Source organism: Gossypium hirsutum, chromosome D06 (genome assembly GCF_007990345.1).
Source record: "Gossypium hirsutum isolate 1008001.06 chromosome D06, Gossypium_hirsutum_v2.1, whole genome shotgun sequence".
In the NCBI taxonomy this organism is placed as follows: domain Eukaryota; kingdom Viridiplantae; phylum Streptophyta; class Magnoliopsida; order Malvales; family Malvaceae; genus Gossypium; species Gossypium hirsutum.
Window position 1 is genome coordinate 65,930,464 of NC_053442.1, and position 16,807 is coordinate 65,947,270.

The 16,807-nt window shown below is 31.8% G+C and overlaps 3 protein-coding genes across 4 annotated transcripts; 1 reads left to right on the forward strand and 2 right to left on the reverse strand.

The window, feature by feature from the left end:
* Positions 1-490: 490 nt before the first annotated feature.
* Positions 491-4,029, reverse strand: LOC107961526 (transcriptional corepressor LEUNIG_HOMOLOG). 2 transcript variants are annotated; one of them, XM_016897637.2, is made up of 13 exons: positions 3,872-4,029; positions 3,703-3,746; positions 3,472-3,569; positions 3,099-3,193; positions 2,928-2,993; positions 2,635-2,700; positions 2,443-2,515; positions 2,158-2,267; positions 1,936-2,085; positions 1,641-1,796; positions 1,434-1,550; positions 1,069-1,266; positions 491-941 (listed from the first exon to the last, which is right to left on the reverse strand). In XM_016897637.2, the coding sequence occupies exons 2-13, from the start codon at positions 3,738-3,740 to the stop codon at positions 789-791; spliced, it is 1,320 nt and encodes a 439-aa protein (XP_016753126.2). In that variant the 5' UTR covers positions 3,741-3,746; positions 3,872-4,029; the 3' UTR covers positions 491-788. The 2 variants fall into 2 exon arrangements, with proteins under 2 accessions (XP_016753126.2, XP_040952253.1); XM_041096319.1 differs by lacking the exon at positions 2,635-2,700.
* A 3,351-nt stretch (positions 4,030-7,380) lies between these two features.
* On the forward strand, positions 7,381-7,686 carry LOC107961069 (protein RALF-like 4). The gene has a single exon (XM_016897310.1). The coding sequence runs from the start codon at positions 7,381-7,383 to the stop codon at positions 7,684-7,686; it is 306 nt and encodes a 101-aa protein (XP_016752799.1).
* Positions 7,687-14,814: 7,128 nt separating this feature from the next.
* On the reverse strand, positions 14,815-16,573 carry LOC121218694 (uncharacterized). The gene is made up of 2 exons (XM_041096321.1): positions 16,038-16,573; positions 14,815-15,284 (listed from the first exon to the last, which is right to left on the reverse strand). Exons 1-2 carry the CDS (start codon positions 16,543-16,545, stop codon positions 14,866-14,868), a joined length of 927 nt encoding a protein of 308 aa, XP_040952255.1. The 5' UTR covers positions 16,546-16,573; the 3' UTR covers positions 14,815-14,865.
* Between the last annotated feature and the right edge of the window lie 234 nt (positions 16,574-16,807).

Sequence of the window (16,807 nt, forward strand, 5' to 3'; positions counted from 1 at the left end):
ACACTTTGTGGCACCAACTTTAAAGTAAAACTGCCAACAACGCCAGAGCTACAGTTGTTGTGCAGAAAATGAAGCAGTTTTGAGAGGTTGCTCAAGAACGAGGGATTCCCATGGAAGAGCTGTGAAAGTGATGTTCATGGATTCAACTTCACCATTACCTTCATTCTCCTCTCCAATGTATCTATACAGTACAAAAGGTTTTTATAATGTAAGTCAACTTCTATGCCTTCTTAAAAGATTGTTTCCCATTAATGTTACTTTGAGATTCTATTAGAAATTTTCCTTTTCATATATTGGCTGACAGTCTTTTCAGTCAAGTACTTGAGAACTTGAGGACTTGCCATTTATCCTGATATTGGCTGACAGTCTTTACAATCAAGTTCCCTTTTCAGGCAATAGACTCTTGGTTGTTGACAGTAAAACTTGATATTATAAAGATATACAAACATCAACACTGCACGAACCAACCATAAAAAAACGGCCATAATCCTTCCTCCAAAAAGCTTCATTATTGTCAATAGAAATCAGTAATGATCTTTCATTTCCCATATAAAAGAAAAAGGATCCAAGTCCAAAAGATTAGCCAACAAGAAAAGAGAACAGAAAGCAGCATTTTATGCTTCAGTGTGTATAAAATCTTCTTCTGGATGTAAACTTCCGTCTGTAAGTTGTTTAGTCTATGCATATACTTGTCTTGACTGTTTATTTTTGTCTGCAGTTGCCATTAACTTCATCCAAAAATACTCCATATGTAAACATGGCTCTGGGCCAAGCAAATGCATGATTTCTCATGGAGAGGCCCATAGTTTAACCGACTTGTCATAGCTTGTAGAGGCAACCATTTCAGGATCTATTGAAGTTGCGAGTGAAGAAACGAGTTCCTTGTGTGCATCAATTGTCAATGTTTTATTTCTCTCATATGGATTCCATACTTCAAATGACTGAAAGGAATATCACACCATTACTCACTTGCATTCTTGTGCATCATCAACAATGGCTTGCATATGTGATTGCAAGATTACAAGAAATAAAACTGAATTTGACAATAAATATTCTGAGAGACATTACCCGGTAGCCACCAATGATCCAGATTTTCCAGTTCCATGGATGGAATGTGCAACACTGGAAATTGTTTCCTGTTGAACTCAATTCATGCAAGCTTTTCCGTTCAGACACTGACCATAATCGTGCACTGTCTTCACTGATGGAGATAAATCGCGTGCCATCTGGATCCCAGCAAATTGACTGAACTTCTTTGTCATGTTCCTGAAACAAAATAGAACATTTCTTCATACATTCTAGGAGGCAAATATATCAAGTTACTTGGAACTTTCGGGTTACTTCAGGGTATGGATGCAAAGCTTGTAGATCTGAACACAAAATACTGGCTTAGATGCATGAAAAAGCTATAATAGCATCCAAATATATTCGACCTTGAAAACGGCATAGAGCTTGTAGGTCTGAACATCAAATACTTTGACAACATTTCCTGAAGACGTTGCAAGCAACTTTCCATTGCGAGGCTCGAATCTGACTTGTTTAGTAGCTCCCTGCAATCACCTCACAAGGCAATATAGGTAAGCAAAATCAGGGTTAAGTCCTTTAATATCTCTGAGATATTCTAATAGATGCCATCTGACCTTAAAGATATGAGTCCAAGAACCTTGGTTGATATCCCAGAATCTAATCTCATTATTTCTATCAGAGGAACAAAGGAGATTCGTCCTTCTAGGATGGAAATCTAATGACAAGACATGGTCGCCATGACCCTGAAGCTTTAAAGGAGATTTCCCAGCCTTCCATGTCAAAGAAATGAAGACATATCATCAAAAAGGGAAGCAAATGTTGTACATTCGGTCTATGATTTGAATGCCAGATATGATATGTGTTGACAATACTAAATAAATATGTGAAGTTCAAGAGGAACATTGTTACTTCAGCAGAATCCCATATTTGGACAGTCTTGTCATAGGAAGACGTTGCAACTATGGTTGAATTTGGTTTAAATCGAACATCGCTGATGGGCAGAGAATGGCTTTCATCAGTTACAAATTTATTATGATCTTCGGTATTCCAAAACATAACCTGCAAGAAGAAAACTGAAATTAGCTTTAAACTTATACAATATTTAAAATCTTGTGAAGAAAAAAGTACCACCTTCGCTTCACGCCCTGCTATAGCTAGAAGCTTCCCATCTGAGGAGAAATCACAGCACAAGACTTCTTCGGTACTACAGTTGAGGCAATTACCCTCTCCAAAGAAGGCGGCTACACCAGTAATGACAAAATGATTATTACGGAATAAAGTGTAAGTGTCAAATAACGATACATGTACACACAACCCCAAGAATTAAAGGGTCCTTAGAGGATCTTATCCATGTACCATACACACAAATTAAAGTATAGATGCAAAGCTTTTTTGTGCTAGTCTTGACAGAATAACCTTTATTGTCACTTTCACCAGAATGGCCGGGAGATAAATTTCTGACCGGGGTGCTTGTATTACCAACAGAATCCTGCAGATGAACATTTCATTTAGTAGCCAACATTTACGATGCAAATCTGTATGACAATTTCCACTGACATGGAATTTGCTATCTTTGGTAAAGAAACCTAATGACTGGTCACATATTACCTGCTGTTGCTGTAGCATATCATCTGTGTTTTGATGTTCTTCGGTTTGCATCATGTGGTTACTCATCTGATTTAACAAATCAGTCTTTAATGGGGAAAAGAACTATGATGGTTTTCACAAATTAATAAGTATATAGCAGTACATGATCTTAAATTCCACAAACAATCATTAATCCTGCAGATGAAATTTTCATTAAGTAGCCAACGTTTATGATGCAAATCTGTATGACACTTTCCACTGACATGGAATTTGCCATCTTTGGTAAAGAAACCTCATGACTGATCGCATATTACCTGCTGTTGCTGTAGCATATCATCTGTGTTTTGATGTTCTTCGGTTTGCATCATTTGTTTACTCATCTGATTCATCGCAAATCAGTCATTAATGAGGAAAAGGACTATGATGGTTTTCACAAATTAAGAAGCATATAGCACAACATGACCTTAAATTCCTCAAACAATCACCTGAGCAGAGGTTTCTGCCTCAGAGAACTCTTTAAGAATTATGTCAGAACATGATGACCACCATTCTTTTAAGATACCTTGGGGATGGTCAATCTCTGGAAAAAAAAATTTGATGTCTTTTATAATCTACAAATTACAAGATTTATAGAAAATGTGAACATTTTAAATAATCTCAAGAAAAAAAAGTTGGAACTCCTAATGCTTTCTTGCGTTAGAAGAAACAAAAGATTGAAGAGTGAAGACATGGTTGAAAAAAGGTACATGCCAGAGATTTCAACACCAAGAAACTTTATGTTGAAAGTGAACAATCAATTCAATAGGAAACAGGCTTTAATAAAAATGAATATATGGTGAAAAAGTGAAGAGTTCATACGGACTGAATTGTTGGGAACACCGGCTTCTTGTCTGAGAGATGCAGCAGTTTCATGCATATTGTTCTTAATGAAGTAATCGTGCATGTAAAGGTGGAGTCTTTAGTAAGAACAACCAAACAAACATAAATTCAATTAGTAAATTAGTATAAAACTAAAAAGCTTTAAAAACCAATGATTATGGCAATGTCAAGAACACCCTATAGGCGAAAAAAAGAATCAGAAAACTCAACAGTATTTCATCATTGTCCTGAACGTCCTCCGAAGCCATGATTACCTTGTAAAAGAGAAGAGAACAAAAGATTTCACTTACACTGTAAAAACAAGAAAAAGAAAAGAAAATCAAAGCATCAAGTGGACTACATTGGTAATAGACTTATGGAGAAAGAAAAGAGTACCCACATGCAGATTAAGCCTAAAGGAGCAGTTGAATCGAAACGAAAGAACAAAGAAAAGGGGAAGTTGGGTCTTGAAAGCTAACAAGAGGAACAGAGAAAAGGAGAGGTTGGGTCTTGAAAGCTAACAAGAGGCACAAAGAAAAGTTTTGGGGGGATGCATATATATACTCGCGTATTATCTATATGACTGTTACAAGTATTTAAGCATGCAGTAAACAGAATAACTAACTCAACTAACTGTAATTACAGATCACTCATTAGGATCATATATATATTGACATAGTAGCTATCTCAATTTAGCCTAATATCATGATGAAAGATGGCATGCCGATATGCTCTTTGTTGGTGTCATTGGGAAATGTTTGGAAGATCGAGGAGTGATTATGGAGCAGTAAAGATTATGCTTAGACCTACTGCACCTGGTACTGGAGTGATTGCAGGAGGAGCTCTGCGACAATAATGGGAGTTGAGACCGCATTGCGGAAATGCCAACAATGCCAGAGCAACAGTTGTTGTGCAGAAAATGAAGCAGTTTCCAGAGGTAGCTCGAGAACGAAGGGTTCCCATGGAAGAGCTGTGGAAATGATGATCATGGAAGCAACTCCAGCATTTCCCTCATTCTCCTTTGCAATGCAGATATAGCGCATGACAGCACGAGGCTTCTGTAATGTAAGTCAACCTCTTTGCCTTCTTAAAAGTTTGTTTCCCATTAATGTTACTTTGATCTTCTATTAGAAATTTTCCTTTACCTTTTCATATATTTGCAGTTTCTAAACAAGCTGCCATTAAAGAAATTAATTCCTTGTGTGCTTCAACTTTTCCATGTTTATTGGTCTCAAATGGATTCCATGGTTCAAGGTGACTGACAAAATTTGAACATTTAGATCTCAATAGAAAGGAATACCACACCACTACTCACTTGCATTCTTCTGTATCATCAAAAATGGCTTGCAGATGAGATTGCAAAACAATAAGAAATAAAACAGCATCTGATAATAAGTATTGTAAGACACTTTACCTGGTAGCCACCGATGAACCAGAATAGCCAGTACCCTGGATGGACTGTACAACACTGGAATTTGTTGCCTGTTGAATGTTATTTCATGCATATTATTCTTCATGAATAATCATGCAAGTAAGGTGGAGCCTTTAGTTTCCCACAATCAAACAAACATAGAGTCAATCAGTAAATAAGTAAATTGGTATACTGACAACTATAAAACAAACAAAAAAATGCTGAAAAGCTGAAAAGCTGATAGATAATAGTTGAAAATAGCTGATTGAATTTCCGTGTGATCTTGATTGTGTGATTGTGTGATTTTGATTGTGATAAGAGTTGGATTGCATTTTACCTTCTTACTAAAAAAAATGATTAAATTAGTATATATACGGTAGATCAAAGAGTAAAATGAACATTCTGTTAAAACTTTCATCTATTTTTATTATTAAAACATAAAAATGGGTTCTTATACGTCAGTATGAGTTGTACTTGGCATCCCACGTATAACTTTTTGGTCATTCCATTAACTACACCATTTCTTAATAGTAAAATTGGATGAGATTTTTAACAGAAAGGATGAGTTTGCTCTTTAATCTAATGTAGAACGACTAGTTTGTCAATTTTTTGAGTAAAGGGAGTAAAATGCAATCTAACTTTTAGTATAGAGGCTTCCATGACACTTTTACCGAACCTATTAATAACAATATATAAATAGAAAGATAAATTTACAGTTCTAAAACTTAAATATTAACTTAGTTAAGGAATTACTTAAAAGTATTCTTTTAATAATAATTTAATATTAATATAATGGTATTTTCATCGTTTATTATTTTTATATGAACTCAAAGCTTGAATACTAACTCAATTAAGAAATTACTTAAAAATATTCTTTTAATAAAGAATATAATATTAATATAATGGTATTTTCGTCTTTACTAATCTAAACTAAAAACATAGCAAAGGAGGTAAAACCTGGTTGTTTAGCATTACTTATGCCTTCAGATAGTGTTTTTCCATCTATAAAAGCAATGCTAAACAAGGCTTAAATTTAATTATATCGATTAACTCAATTTTATCCAAATTTGGCTCATCCCTAATGTCGCGATCAATTTTTGATTTAAAAAAAGAAAAAAATTAGAAAATATGGATTTTTATTTTATTTTGAAAAACACTTAGCTTTATTAAGAACGGACAGTCACCACTAATATTTTTTGGCTAGGTGCGTTAAAATCCAGAAATATGTGGATTCGAGAGTCGTTATGCATGAGAAAAATTTTAGCACCCTTGCAATGCCCAAATGATACCTTATTAAATGCGCACTGTCTTAATTTTCAAAAGTATGAATTCAATTTCGATATTTAAATGTGATACCATGAAATGAAAATTTTTGTATTTATATATTTTTAGAGTAAATCCCATTTTATTTAAAAACAAAAATATCACTGAATATTCGTTGAGTTTAATTTGAAAGATAAAGAAAATTTGACATTAATAATTTTTTTGTCAATCTGACATTTATTCTTTTTTTAGTTAAATTTGTGTCTCAAACTTTTAAAAAGAGTCTAATTTGACCCTTGCCGAGTTTAATCCCGGTTGATTTCAAAAATGAGCACCTAAAGATAATTAATCACAAGTTAATGCTTTTAGTCAATTATACATATGTTTTTATTAGCATAATAACAAATTTAACCCTCAAAGTTTATACATTCTGTCAATTTGGTCTTGATTTAACAAATTTAGCCCACAACATTCTCGCATTCTATCAAACTAATCTTGATTTAATAATTTTATCCCGTAACATTTACATAGAATATATAAACATCGAGAGTTAAATTTATTATCATACCGATCAAAATTATGTAAAATTAATGAAATATATTAGCATCGTAATTTTTTTTCTCAACAAACATGAATTTTATTAAAAAGAAAGAATGCTAAGCATATAGAGATATACTAAAAAAACTGACCCATTAAAGCCAAGCATAAAACAAAGACATTCGATAAACACCACATTTTTAAAATTGATAGCCTAGAACTACCCATAGCCTCTCCCCAACCCATAAATAAGATGATAATACACTTCAACGCACTCGAACCCATATCTTACTGCATTGGCTACCATATTCATACCAATCGAGTTAAGACTCAATCAACTCAAAAAGGTATTATAACCTATAAATTATATACATTTATATGATAAAACTAAAACAAAGGGGAGAAAATTACAAAGAGAAAAACAAGGGCAACCAAAAGAAAAATCAAACTAAAGAAAATTATAAACCACAAATCAACCCCTCTAAATCTCTCACCATCTTTGCCTTTAGTTTTCCCTTTTATGAGGAAAGGCAAAGCTTAAGCTTTTCTCTCTCACATAACTTCAACTTTCTTTTCTTCTTCTTTCTACAATTTCATTTTCATCTTCACACACATATATATATATTTTAACTTTTTAGCATTGTTTTTTAAAACCCATTCTTTTAATACTTTGTTTTATTTTTTTTAAATTTCCCTAAATGGGCTCCAAGGTTTGGCTTATGTTCATGCCATTGGCCTTGGCAATGATGACCGGTTGCTCCACCGCTGCCATATTCAACAAGGGTCATCGCTATTTCAGAACTGGTAACAGAGGCTTGTTGGTCGAAAAAATCGACGATATTGAAGCCGAGATGATGATGGATTCCGAGACCGACGACGGGTTGGTTAGGTTAGGGAGAAGATACGTTAGCTATGCATCACTTCAAGCTACTACAGTCCCATGCAATAAACGTGGTATATCCTATTACAATTGTGCACAAGGGGTTAAGTACAGAAAGAGATGAAACAAAACCCTAATATGAAATATCTATATTTATAAGAAGAGGTATTCACTTATATAGGTACGAAATTAATAGTTTTATACCCTTTTTTTTTCTGTGTGATTAGTACTTTAACGATCTAAACTGTTGAATTTATTGATTTAATCGTATTTGTCATGTACTTAAAATTTCAAACTAATTTAATATATCTATCATATCGAACTGAAATACTGTATAGATTAATATTTGTTGAGCTGTTAATTTTTTTTGTATAAAACAAGTAGTTAAGATTCTTTCTAATTTACGTTAAATTTGACATGCATGATCTACATCTATAAGGGAGGTATCTACTTACACCCGTGTAAAACTAAAGTAATTTTATACATTTTCATGTTTTTTTGTATGATTAATATAATTGTACTTGTTAGTTGTCATGTACCTGAAATTTCGAACTGAAATATTCAGAACGGATAAGAGATGTGAGTGGAAATGTTCGAAATATAAAACGAGTTTAGGGAACTCTTTAAACTTAAAACGTGAACTTAACCATCCATTACTCCAATCTATACTCAAATATAAATTTCAAGGTTAGTGGTCCAACTTACACTCCAATATAGTAATACACCGTAGGGCCATAATATAAACCCATGCACATCATGTCCCGTACAAATCCTCATATGTCATACTAAGTGCGCCATCTATTCCTATTGGCATGTCGATTACATTATGACTAAAGACCAACGCGATACTAGGGCTACTCGATCTTGTACACCTATGAGCTCAAGTGAGAAATTAAAGAAAACAAACACTAAAATAAAATAACAAAGTTTCATTTCAAGATAAACAACCCATTCCATTGCCATTAATACTTGTTTTACTTTTGGTCCTTTGCATTAAAGTCCCCCAAATTTATTAAATGGACTGTGCCATGCCCCACCAATCAGGCAATCACATCCTTTTCTCTCTTTTTTTCTTTTTTTTTTTGGTGAATTACAATAACATGATAAAACTCGAACAACAAACACGACTAGCGCAACTCGAACTCAGGTCACATCTGGGGCGGTGAACACCCTTGATCACCAGGCCATCACATGGGGTTCTTTTTCCTCTCTTTTTAACTCACATTTTCTTAATCAATTAAAATATATCATATGTCTGTGTACTCATCTCAAATTTAAAATTTATCTCCTATACTTTTATTTTTAAAAATCTAGTCTTTGTACAATTAGATCTGAATATTGAAATTTGAAATGTACAGAGACTAAATTTTCAATTGGGAAAGAATACAGACATATGACATATTTTAACTAATTAAGAAAATGTGGGTTAAAAAGAGATGAAAAATGAAAAAGCAAAGAGAGAAAAGGATGTGATTGGTGGGCATGGCACAGTCCATTTAATAAAATTGGGGGACTGCAATGCAAAGGACCAAAACTAAAAGAGCAAAGTACAAGTATTGATGGCAATGGAATGGGTTGTTTATCAAATGAAACTTTTTTCTCTCTTTCTTTTTAACTTCGTTTTCATTTTCACATAGTTTTAAGCATTGTTCTTTAAAAATGGGTTCCAAGGTCTTGCTTATGTTCACGCCTTTAGCCTTAGCAAGGGTGGCTAACTCTTCCACCACCACAGCCACATTTTAAAGAAGGTACATTAGCTGTACATCACTTCACGAGATTTCGATCCCATGTGACCAACGGGGTCAGTCCTACTACGCTTGCCAAAGAGGGAAACCGGCTAACCCTTACAACCCTGGTTGTTCTATCACACGTTACAAAAGGTTTACTTAGTTAAGGATATGAAACCTATGTTTGTAGCTTTGTCTTTACAAAACCCTAATATAAATACGATACCACTACTTCATTATTCAATACGAAAAGTTACAAATGATCATCAACTATTCGAATTATGATAAATGATAACCCAGCCATTACTACAATAATGGCACATAACAGTCGAGTTACCATTTTGTAATGATTCGATAATGCTAGTGTTAATTTTAAACGTTCTAAAAGATCAACAACTTAAAAATATGTTTCTCTTAATATATAATTCAGATGCATATACAGTTTGTTATGTTAGAAATTCGATTCGATAAATTTCCCAGGCATATAAATTTATCCTTCTAATTCAATTTTTACAATTTTTATCAACCAAGAGAAGTACTACTTGAACACGTGAGATCAAGTGAGAAATTAAAATATATATATAATAAAGTTTGATTTCAAGATATAGCTTTTGACATTATAAAAACCCTAATATACATGGGCGAAGTCAAAAATTTATTTTAGGGGGCCGAAATCAACATTTTAACATTTGTAGGGGGTTAATATGTAATTTTACCTTTATTAATTTAAATTTTTAAAATTTCTAAAGAACCTAAATAGACAATTTTCCAATTTAGGGGGAGTCGAGAGTCGGGTGCCCCTGCCAGCCCCCTAGATACGCCACTGCTAATATAAATAAATAATATACAAGAATTTATCTGAAATATTATATAAAACTGTGAAATAACAAAAAAAATCATTATAATAATATTAATTACCCTTTAAATTAAGGGTATTTTAGTAATTTTATAACTGAATTGATGTCGAGTTGACTCGTGACACCAACTCAATTAGTCATCATATATATAGTGTGTGTATATGTATATATTGTTGTTGTTTTCAAAAGAAACAAAGAAAAAAACATAAAATATGATACGATAAACTACAACTATTAGTAAGTTTCTTTTTTTTTTTGTTAACTAACTATGAAAAGTTACAAAATAGTTTCTCAATTACTCGAATATTTACGTCAAATAGCTAACGAAAAGATGATGTGTCAGCTTTTAAAATTGGTATAATAATAACTTTAACCTTCAAATATTTATATATTATATCATTCAATTTAATCTTAATTCTAAAATTTTTTTATCTCACAACATTTACATATCGTTAATTCTTACGATAGTTGTTGTTGTATCGACATATATCCCAAAAGGTATACAAGTTGAATGGGCATGTGTCATGCTCCAAATTTATTAAATATGCATTCATATACTTTGTTAAATCGGCATGTGCCATGCTCCAAATTTATTTAATGGGCATGTGTCATGCCCCAAATCACCGGGGTGAAGTTAAAATAAATTAGATTAAAATTAAATTATATATTTTTACGATAGTAAAAATATAATTTTATCATTTTAATATTTTGTTCATAATTTTGAAGGGTTAAATCAAATTTTTTATCATTTTGAGGTTAAAATGTAATTTTACCATTACTAATTTAAAATTTTATAAATTATAAAGAGCTTAAATTGAAAATTTACCATTTTAGGGGGGCCATGGCTCCTTGAGTGTCGTAGTTTGAATTTTCCATGATCTTGTTAGTAGAATAAATTTAGTTTTAATTATGAATCTATTTAATTTTACATTTAATTTGTCAAATATACAATCCGTTGGATGTAATTTAATTCGAGTTTTAAAATTTATTTGACTAAAAATTCATAATTGATCAACCCAAAACCCGAATTAAACACTAAAAAGTTAACACAATTACAAATACCAAATTAGACAGAAGAAATAAATATCACGTTAGGGGCGACGGGAGGGGTAGGCAAAGGAGAATCTAGGGGGCTAGCAGGGGCCTTGACCCCTTAAAATGGAAAATTGCTATTAGGCACTTAAATTTTTTTAAAAATTTTAAATTAGTAAAGGTAAAATTACACTTTATCCCCCCTAAAATTATAAAAATTCAATTTAATCATTTAAAAATTATAAAGATATAGACTATAAAAAATTAAAATTTTATCCAGCCCCTAAAAAATTGATTTAGCTTTGCCCCTGGGGTAGGCATGGGCATTGGCCCCAAAAAGATTGGAAAATTGTTTTTTTTTACCCTTTAAAATGTATAAAATTATAAATTAGTAATGATAAAATTACACTTTGACCTCAAAAATGTTAAGATTTTAATTTATTCCTTTAAAAAATTATAAAGATATTAACTATTATAATGGTGAAATTACATTTTAACCCTTATCAAAATTTATAACTTAATTTAATTTTGGTACCAAAAAGAAAAAAAAAAGTGTCTACCAAATTATATATTAAACCACGGATAAACCATCTTCCCTACAAAGCTTAAGCTTTTCTCTCTCAAATAGCTTCAACCTTCTAATCTGATTTTCACTTTCACATAGTTCTAAACATTGTTCTTTAATGGCTTCCAAGGTCTTGCTCATGTTCATGCCTTTGGCCTTAGCAATGGTGGCTAACTGTTCCACCACCGCAACCACGTTCAACAAGACCCTTGCCCATTTTGGAACCGGTGACGGAGCCTTGTGGACCGTCAACATCGAAGATATCGAGACTGAGACGACGACGACGACGATGATGATGGATTCCGAGACCAACCGCCGGTTGCTCAACGGTATGAAAAGAAGGTACATTAGCTATGCGGCACTAAAATTAAATAATGTCCCGTGCTTCCAACAGGGTCGGTCCTACTACGATTGCAGTACAGGGAAACCGGTTAACCCTTACACACGTGGTTGTACTTACGCTACGCGTTGCAGAAGGTTTACAGCTTGAGGATATGAAACCCATATTGTTGCTTTGTCTTTACAAAACCCTAATATATATATATATGTCTAAGAAAAGTTGACCATTACACCAGTAACAACGTTTTGTAATTGTGTTAGTGAAAGTTTTAATAATTTTAATCAAAGTTAAGGAATAATTGGTATAGTTTACCTATAGTTTAATTTGAAGAGGTTTAATCCTTGTATTATTCGAGTTAGTCAATTTTATTTCACGTGCTTTGCAAAATTTAAAATTTATTCTAACCTAAACGGTAGCAGTTAAATCCGGTTGGTTATTAAATTCTACTATTATTTTGTACTGTGCGTAAAATTGTAGATTTAATCCTTGTTCTCGAATCATCGTTAGTCCCATCTTTTTTAATTTGGAAATTTTGGTTTTGACGCAAACAATAGCAGTTAAATTCATTAATTAGCTTTTTTGTGAGTAATATATGAAAATGTACATGTGATAATATGTTTTCCGCGTCAAATTATGGAAATAGAAAAAATTAACTCAATGAATTTAATAGCTACCATTAGATCAAGACTGCAATTAGAAAATTTGAAAACTACAGGGACTAAAATGACTAAATTAAAGTATAATGATTAAATTTGAAACTTATACATAGTACAGGGACTAGTGGCACATTTTAACCATTAAAAAGGAGTGGTTCAAAAGATTATTAAGGTTTTTTTGCACTTTCTCTTATATTTTTTTAGTCTGTATTTTAGGGAAGAAATAAATATATATATAAAGAACAAGAAAAACTAGGCTAGAAATGTACTTTTATAAAATTTATAAGGGGTTAAATATGTTATTAGTCCCTGTACTTCTATAAAATTTGAGATTTAATCCATGTACTTTAAAAGTTAAAATTTCAATCCTCCTACTTTTCTAAGTTAAAAATCCTACTCTACTCATTATCAATGTTATTTGTGTACATCATATGAGGATAATCTAATCAACACGTCACATTGATAAATTTTGACGAAAAATATTTATGATTTTAATGATTATGACAACGTTCTATCATTTAACCTCTTATAAAAAAAAGAACATGGACTAAATCTCAAATTTTATCAATGTACAAGGACTAACTACATATTTTAACTTTTCTAAGAGGCAACTATCTGTTATTTCTCTTATAAAAAATTACTTATTGCAATTTTTCTTATAAAGATTTTTCTATTTTTACTTTTTAATTCTAAAAAAATTATATTTCATATAATTTTATACAAAAGATATAATTTTAAATCATTCTAATTACATCCCCAAACTATTAAGATTATGTCAATTAGGTCCTTCTATTACTAAAATTGTTAATTTAACTGTTAATTGACATACCAAATCTTATGCGAGATAATTTAAAATGAAAATTTAAAGAAAAATACATGTTTCAAAAATCTTAGTTTTGAGGTTTTCGAAGCCTTTATGAAGTTTTATTGTTCACTCTTTTTTCTTCTTTTTTTTTCAATTTTACTTTATTTTTAGTTTTTACTTTAAAAAGTTACCGGACAACATTCTATTTTTCTTTAAATTTTTTATTTTAAATTCAGCTACATAAGATTTGACGTGTCATTTAAAAGTTTTAGATAACGAAATAACCTGATTAATATAAAATCGATAGTTTTGGGGATAATCAGAACGTTTTGAAGTTTAAAAATCATATTAGAATGAGGGTCGATTTTGATTCAATTAATATATACTTTTAAAGAAATGGATATATCAATTTATTTTTATCTCAAATAAGTATAGTTATTTATGTATATTGGCGTTAGGGATTCATGAAAATTGAATCAAAACATAATCTCGTGTATAAAATTGCATATAATTAAAGTTTATTATATAGCATTGCACATTGGAACAAAATTTTCGGGATATATCTTCTTATGTATATATATTGTAATTACACTTAATAAAAAATGATATATATATTTTAAAATAAATACTAATTTTTTTAAGATGATATAATAATAAAATTTAAAACTCTTACCCAACAATAAAATAAAAAAAAATCTTAAATACTAAAATTATTTAATATTAAGGGTAAAAAGTAACCTAATAATATAATACTCAATAAAAGAAAATTAAATTAGATTTACGGTTTGCTTGAATCGAGTATTAAGATGCTCGAGTTCGATGCACTTGATAGCTTGAAATGCTTAAGCTTATGTCTAATTACTGAAACAAGTTCAAATTATTTTTGAATTAAACTTGAATTATTTACAAGTAAAAATATCTCATTTAAACCTCTCGGGTAGACTTGTCAATTGGACGAGTTGAGTTGATTTTGTTCATTTTAGGGTTTTAAAATATGTACGTAATTTCAATTTTACTCAATTTCCTATTTAGATCATACCAAGTTCATATCCTTCTGAGTTAGACAATTTGCGGCTCGAGTCATTATAAATTTGCATTATTTCAAGTTTTAATAACTTAAGGTTCGGTAATTTTAGATTATTTGTTCAAACTGTTTTAAGTTCGGATCATTTCGCATTCAAGTATCGATTTAGTTTTGGATTTAAATAAATTCGGATTAGGTTTAAACAAGTTTGAGTTCTTAATATTTCATGATTAAATCAGACTGAATTGGAAGAGAAAGAAAAGGACAAAAACTTTTGGTTATTTTATTTAACAACCTTCATACAACCTCAACCGCTGTACAACACACATCGGAAAAGTTTTCAAGCAAATCTACAGTTAACATGGAAGCCCTCGGTTTCGGCAAACGACCGGAATCTCCTAATGGCAATGATCTCGTCGATGTATTCCGTTCACAGGGGTTTAACCATTTAGCTTGCATATAACTTTGTTTCCTCCATGGTCCCATATGCATTTTCTTTTCCTTCATACATTTCTTGGCAGCCAAACACAAAATCTTTATAACGTCATTCAACCTCTCTACTTTTCCGACGAAAACTTCCGGCAACCGTCGAACTAAACGATTGTAATCTTCACTTGCTCTTGCCATCTCAAATTCCGCTCTGAAATTCAATTCTATGATTACCCTTACATCACCTTTACTTGAATTTTCAATTACATCCAAAAAACTATGCTCTCCTGCAAAAAAAAAAATCAGATCTGTTAAAATTGTATGGTACAGGGACCATGTGTGCAATTAAACCTTTTTATTTTTATTTTTTAGGTAAATAATAGTCATCCAATTATTTTGTTTTTTTCATGAGACTATGTAAAGTTACAAAAATATCCCAACTATTAGTAATATCATAGGCAAATCAAAAAATTATTTTAGCAGGGGCCAGAATTTAAATATAATTTTTTCATAGATCAGAATATAAATTTATTATATATTAATTTATTATTTCATCATTTTTTAAGAGGCTAAACAAAAAAATTTCATTTTTAAGGGGATAAAATACAATTTCATTATACATTAATATATAATCTATTTATTTATATGAGGACTGAATTGAAAAAAAATAATTTTGAAGGGCCAAGGCCCTGCCTGCCCCTTTAAATTCTCTTATTAGTATTATCTTTTTTTTATTACTGTTATAAAAATTACAAAATAGTCACTAAACTATTCAATTTTATCTTTCTTTGGTATCAGCTGGCTAAGATAAAATAAACTTAAAACTTTAAGATAATTGGGTGAAAAATAAATAAATTGAATAATTGAGTGATCATTTTGTAATTTTTCATTCAGTTGTCAGAAAAAAATTACTAATTGAGTGACAACTATTTTTACCTAATCCAAAACTCAGCATTTTAAAAAAGTTCAAATCTTTTAAAATTGTATGGACCAGGGACCATTTGTGCAACTAAACCTTTTTTATTTTTTATTATTTCTACCTGATGGGATATGTGATGTGCTTCTCCATTTAGACCGGCAAATGGCGGTGTTGAAACCGGCGGTTTGGAGACGGCGAAACACTTCTCTCATAATACAAACCCTACAACCCTCCGCCATTGATTTACCACCACAACCGCAAACGACGGTCGTCGTTTCTCTCTTAATATCTCTCAAAGCTTCTTTAATGGCGATTCTAATCCTCGATTCTAAAGAACTGATCCTACACACCGTAGCTTCCAAAACCTGGTGCTGAATCTCCCAAAATTCCTCTTTATTCTCACCACCGCTTCCATCACTTTCTTTTCTCTCATCGTCGTCATCATCATCATCACCGTCCTCATCCCCATCGTTGTGGATTCCGACGATTTGATCGCCATCGTCACCGTCTTCGAGAAAACTGAATTCCATACCCGACGAATCCGAATCCGGATTCTCCGGCAACTTGAATACTTGATGATTCATTAAATTCCGGTGATCCCATAAGATTCTTGTCCCTACGCCGGCCATTTTTAGGGTTTTATTTTTTATTTTTTGGTAATTTAGAAAGTTGGTTTATGGCTTATGAGAGTTCCGTTTTTATACTACAAGGATTCGGGAAAAAACCGGGACCCGGTTCATTTTTTATTCAACTACCATTGTCGAACGAGCCGCCGCTAAAATGAGCGAGAAATTGAATTTTCCAACGTGGCGAGGACTGATCCAGTCTACTATTCTTGGACCAGATAACGAGGACCCACGTATGGATATACTCGAATCTTCACATCACAGT

Excerpts from the sequence above, each read along its gene's own strand:
- LOC107961526 (XM_016897637.2), bottom strand. The coding sequence starts at position 3,740 with ATGGCTTCGGAGGACGTTCAGGACAATGATGAAATACT. Across the intron at positions 2,994-3,098 it reads AGGCAGAAACCTCTGCTCAG|ATGAGTAAACAAATGATGCA; the intron begins GTGATTGTTTGA and ends GCGATGAATCAG. Across the intron at positions 942-1,068 it reads GGATCATTGGTGGCTACCGG|TCATTTGAAGTATGGAATCC; the intron begins GTAATGTCTCTC and ends TATTCCTTTCAG.
- LOC107961069 (XM_016897310.1), top strand. The coding sequence starts at position 7,381 with ATGGGCTCCAAGGTTTGGCTTATGTTCATGCCATTGGCCTTGGCAATG.
- LOC121218694 (XM_041096321.1), bottom strand. The coding sequence starts at position 16,545 with ATGGCCGGCGTAGGGACAAGAATCTTATGGGATCACCGGAATTTAATG. Across the intron at positions 15,285-16,037 it reads CACATCACATATCCCATCAG|GAGAGCATAGTTTTTTGGAT; the intron begins GTAGAAATAATA and ends TTTTTTTTGCAG.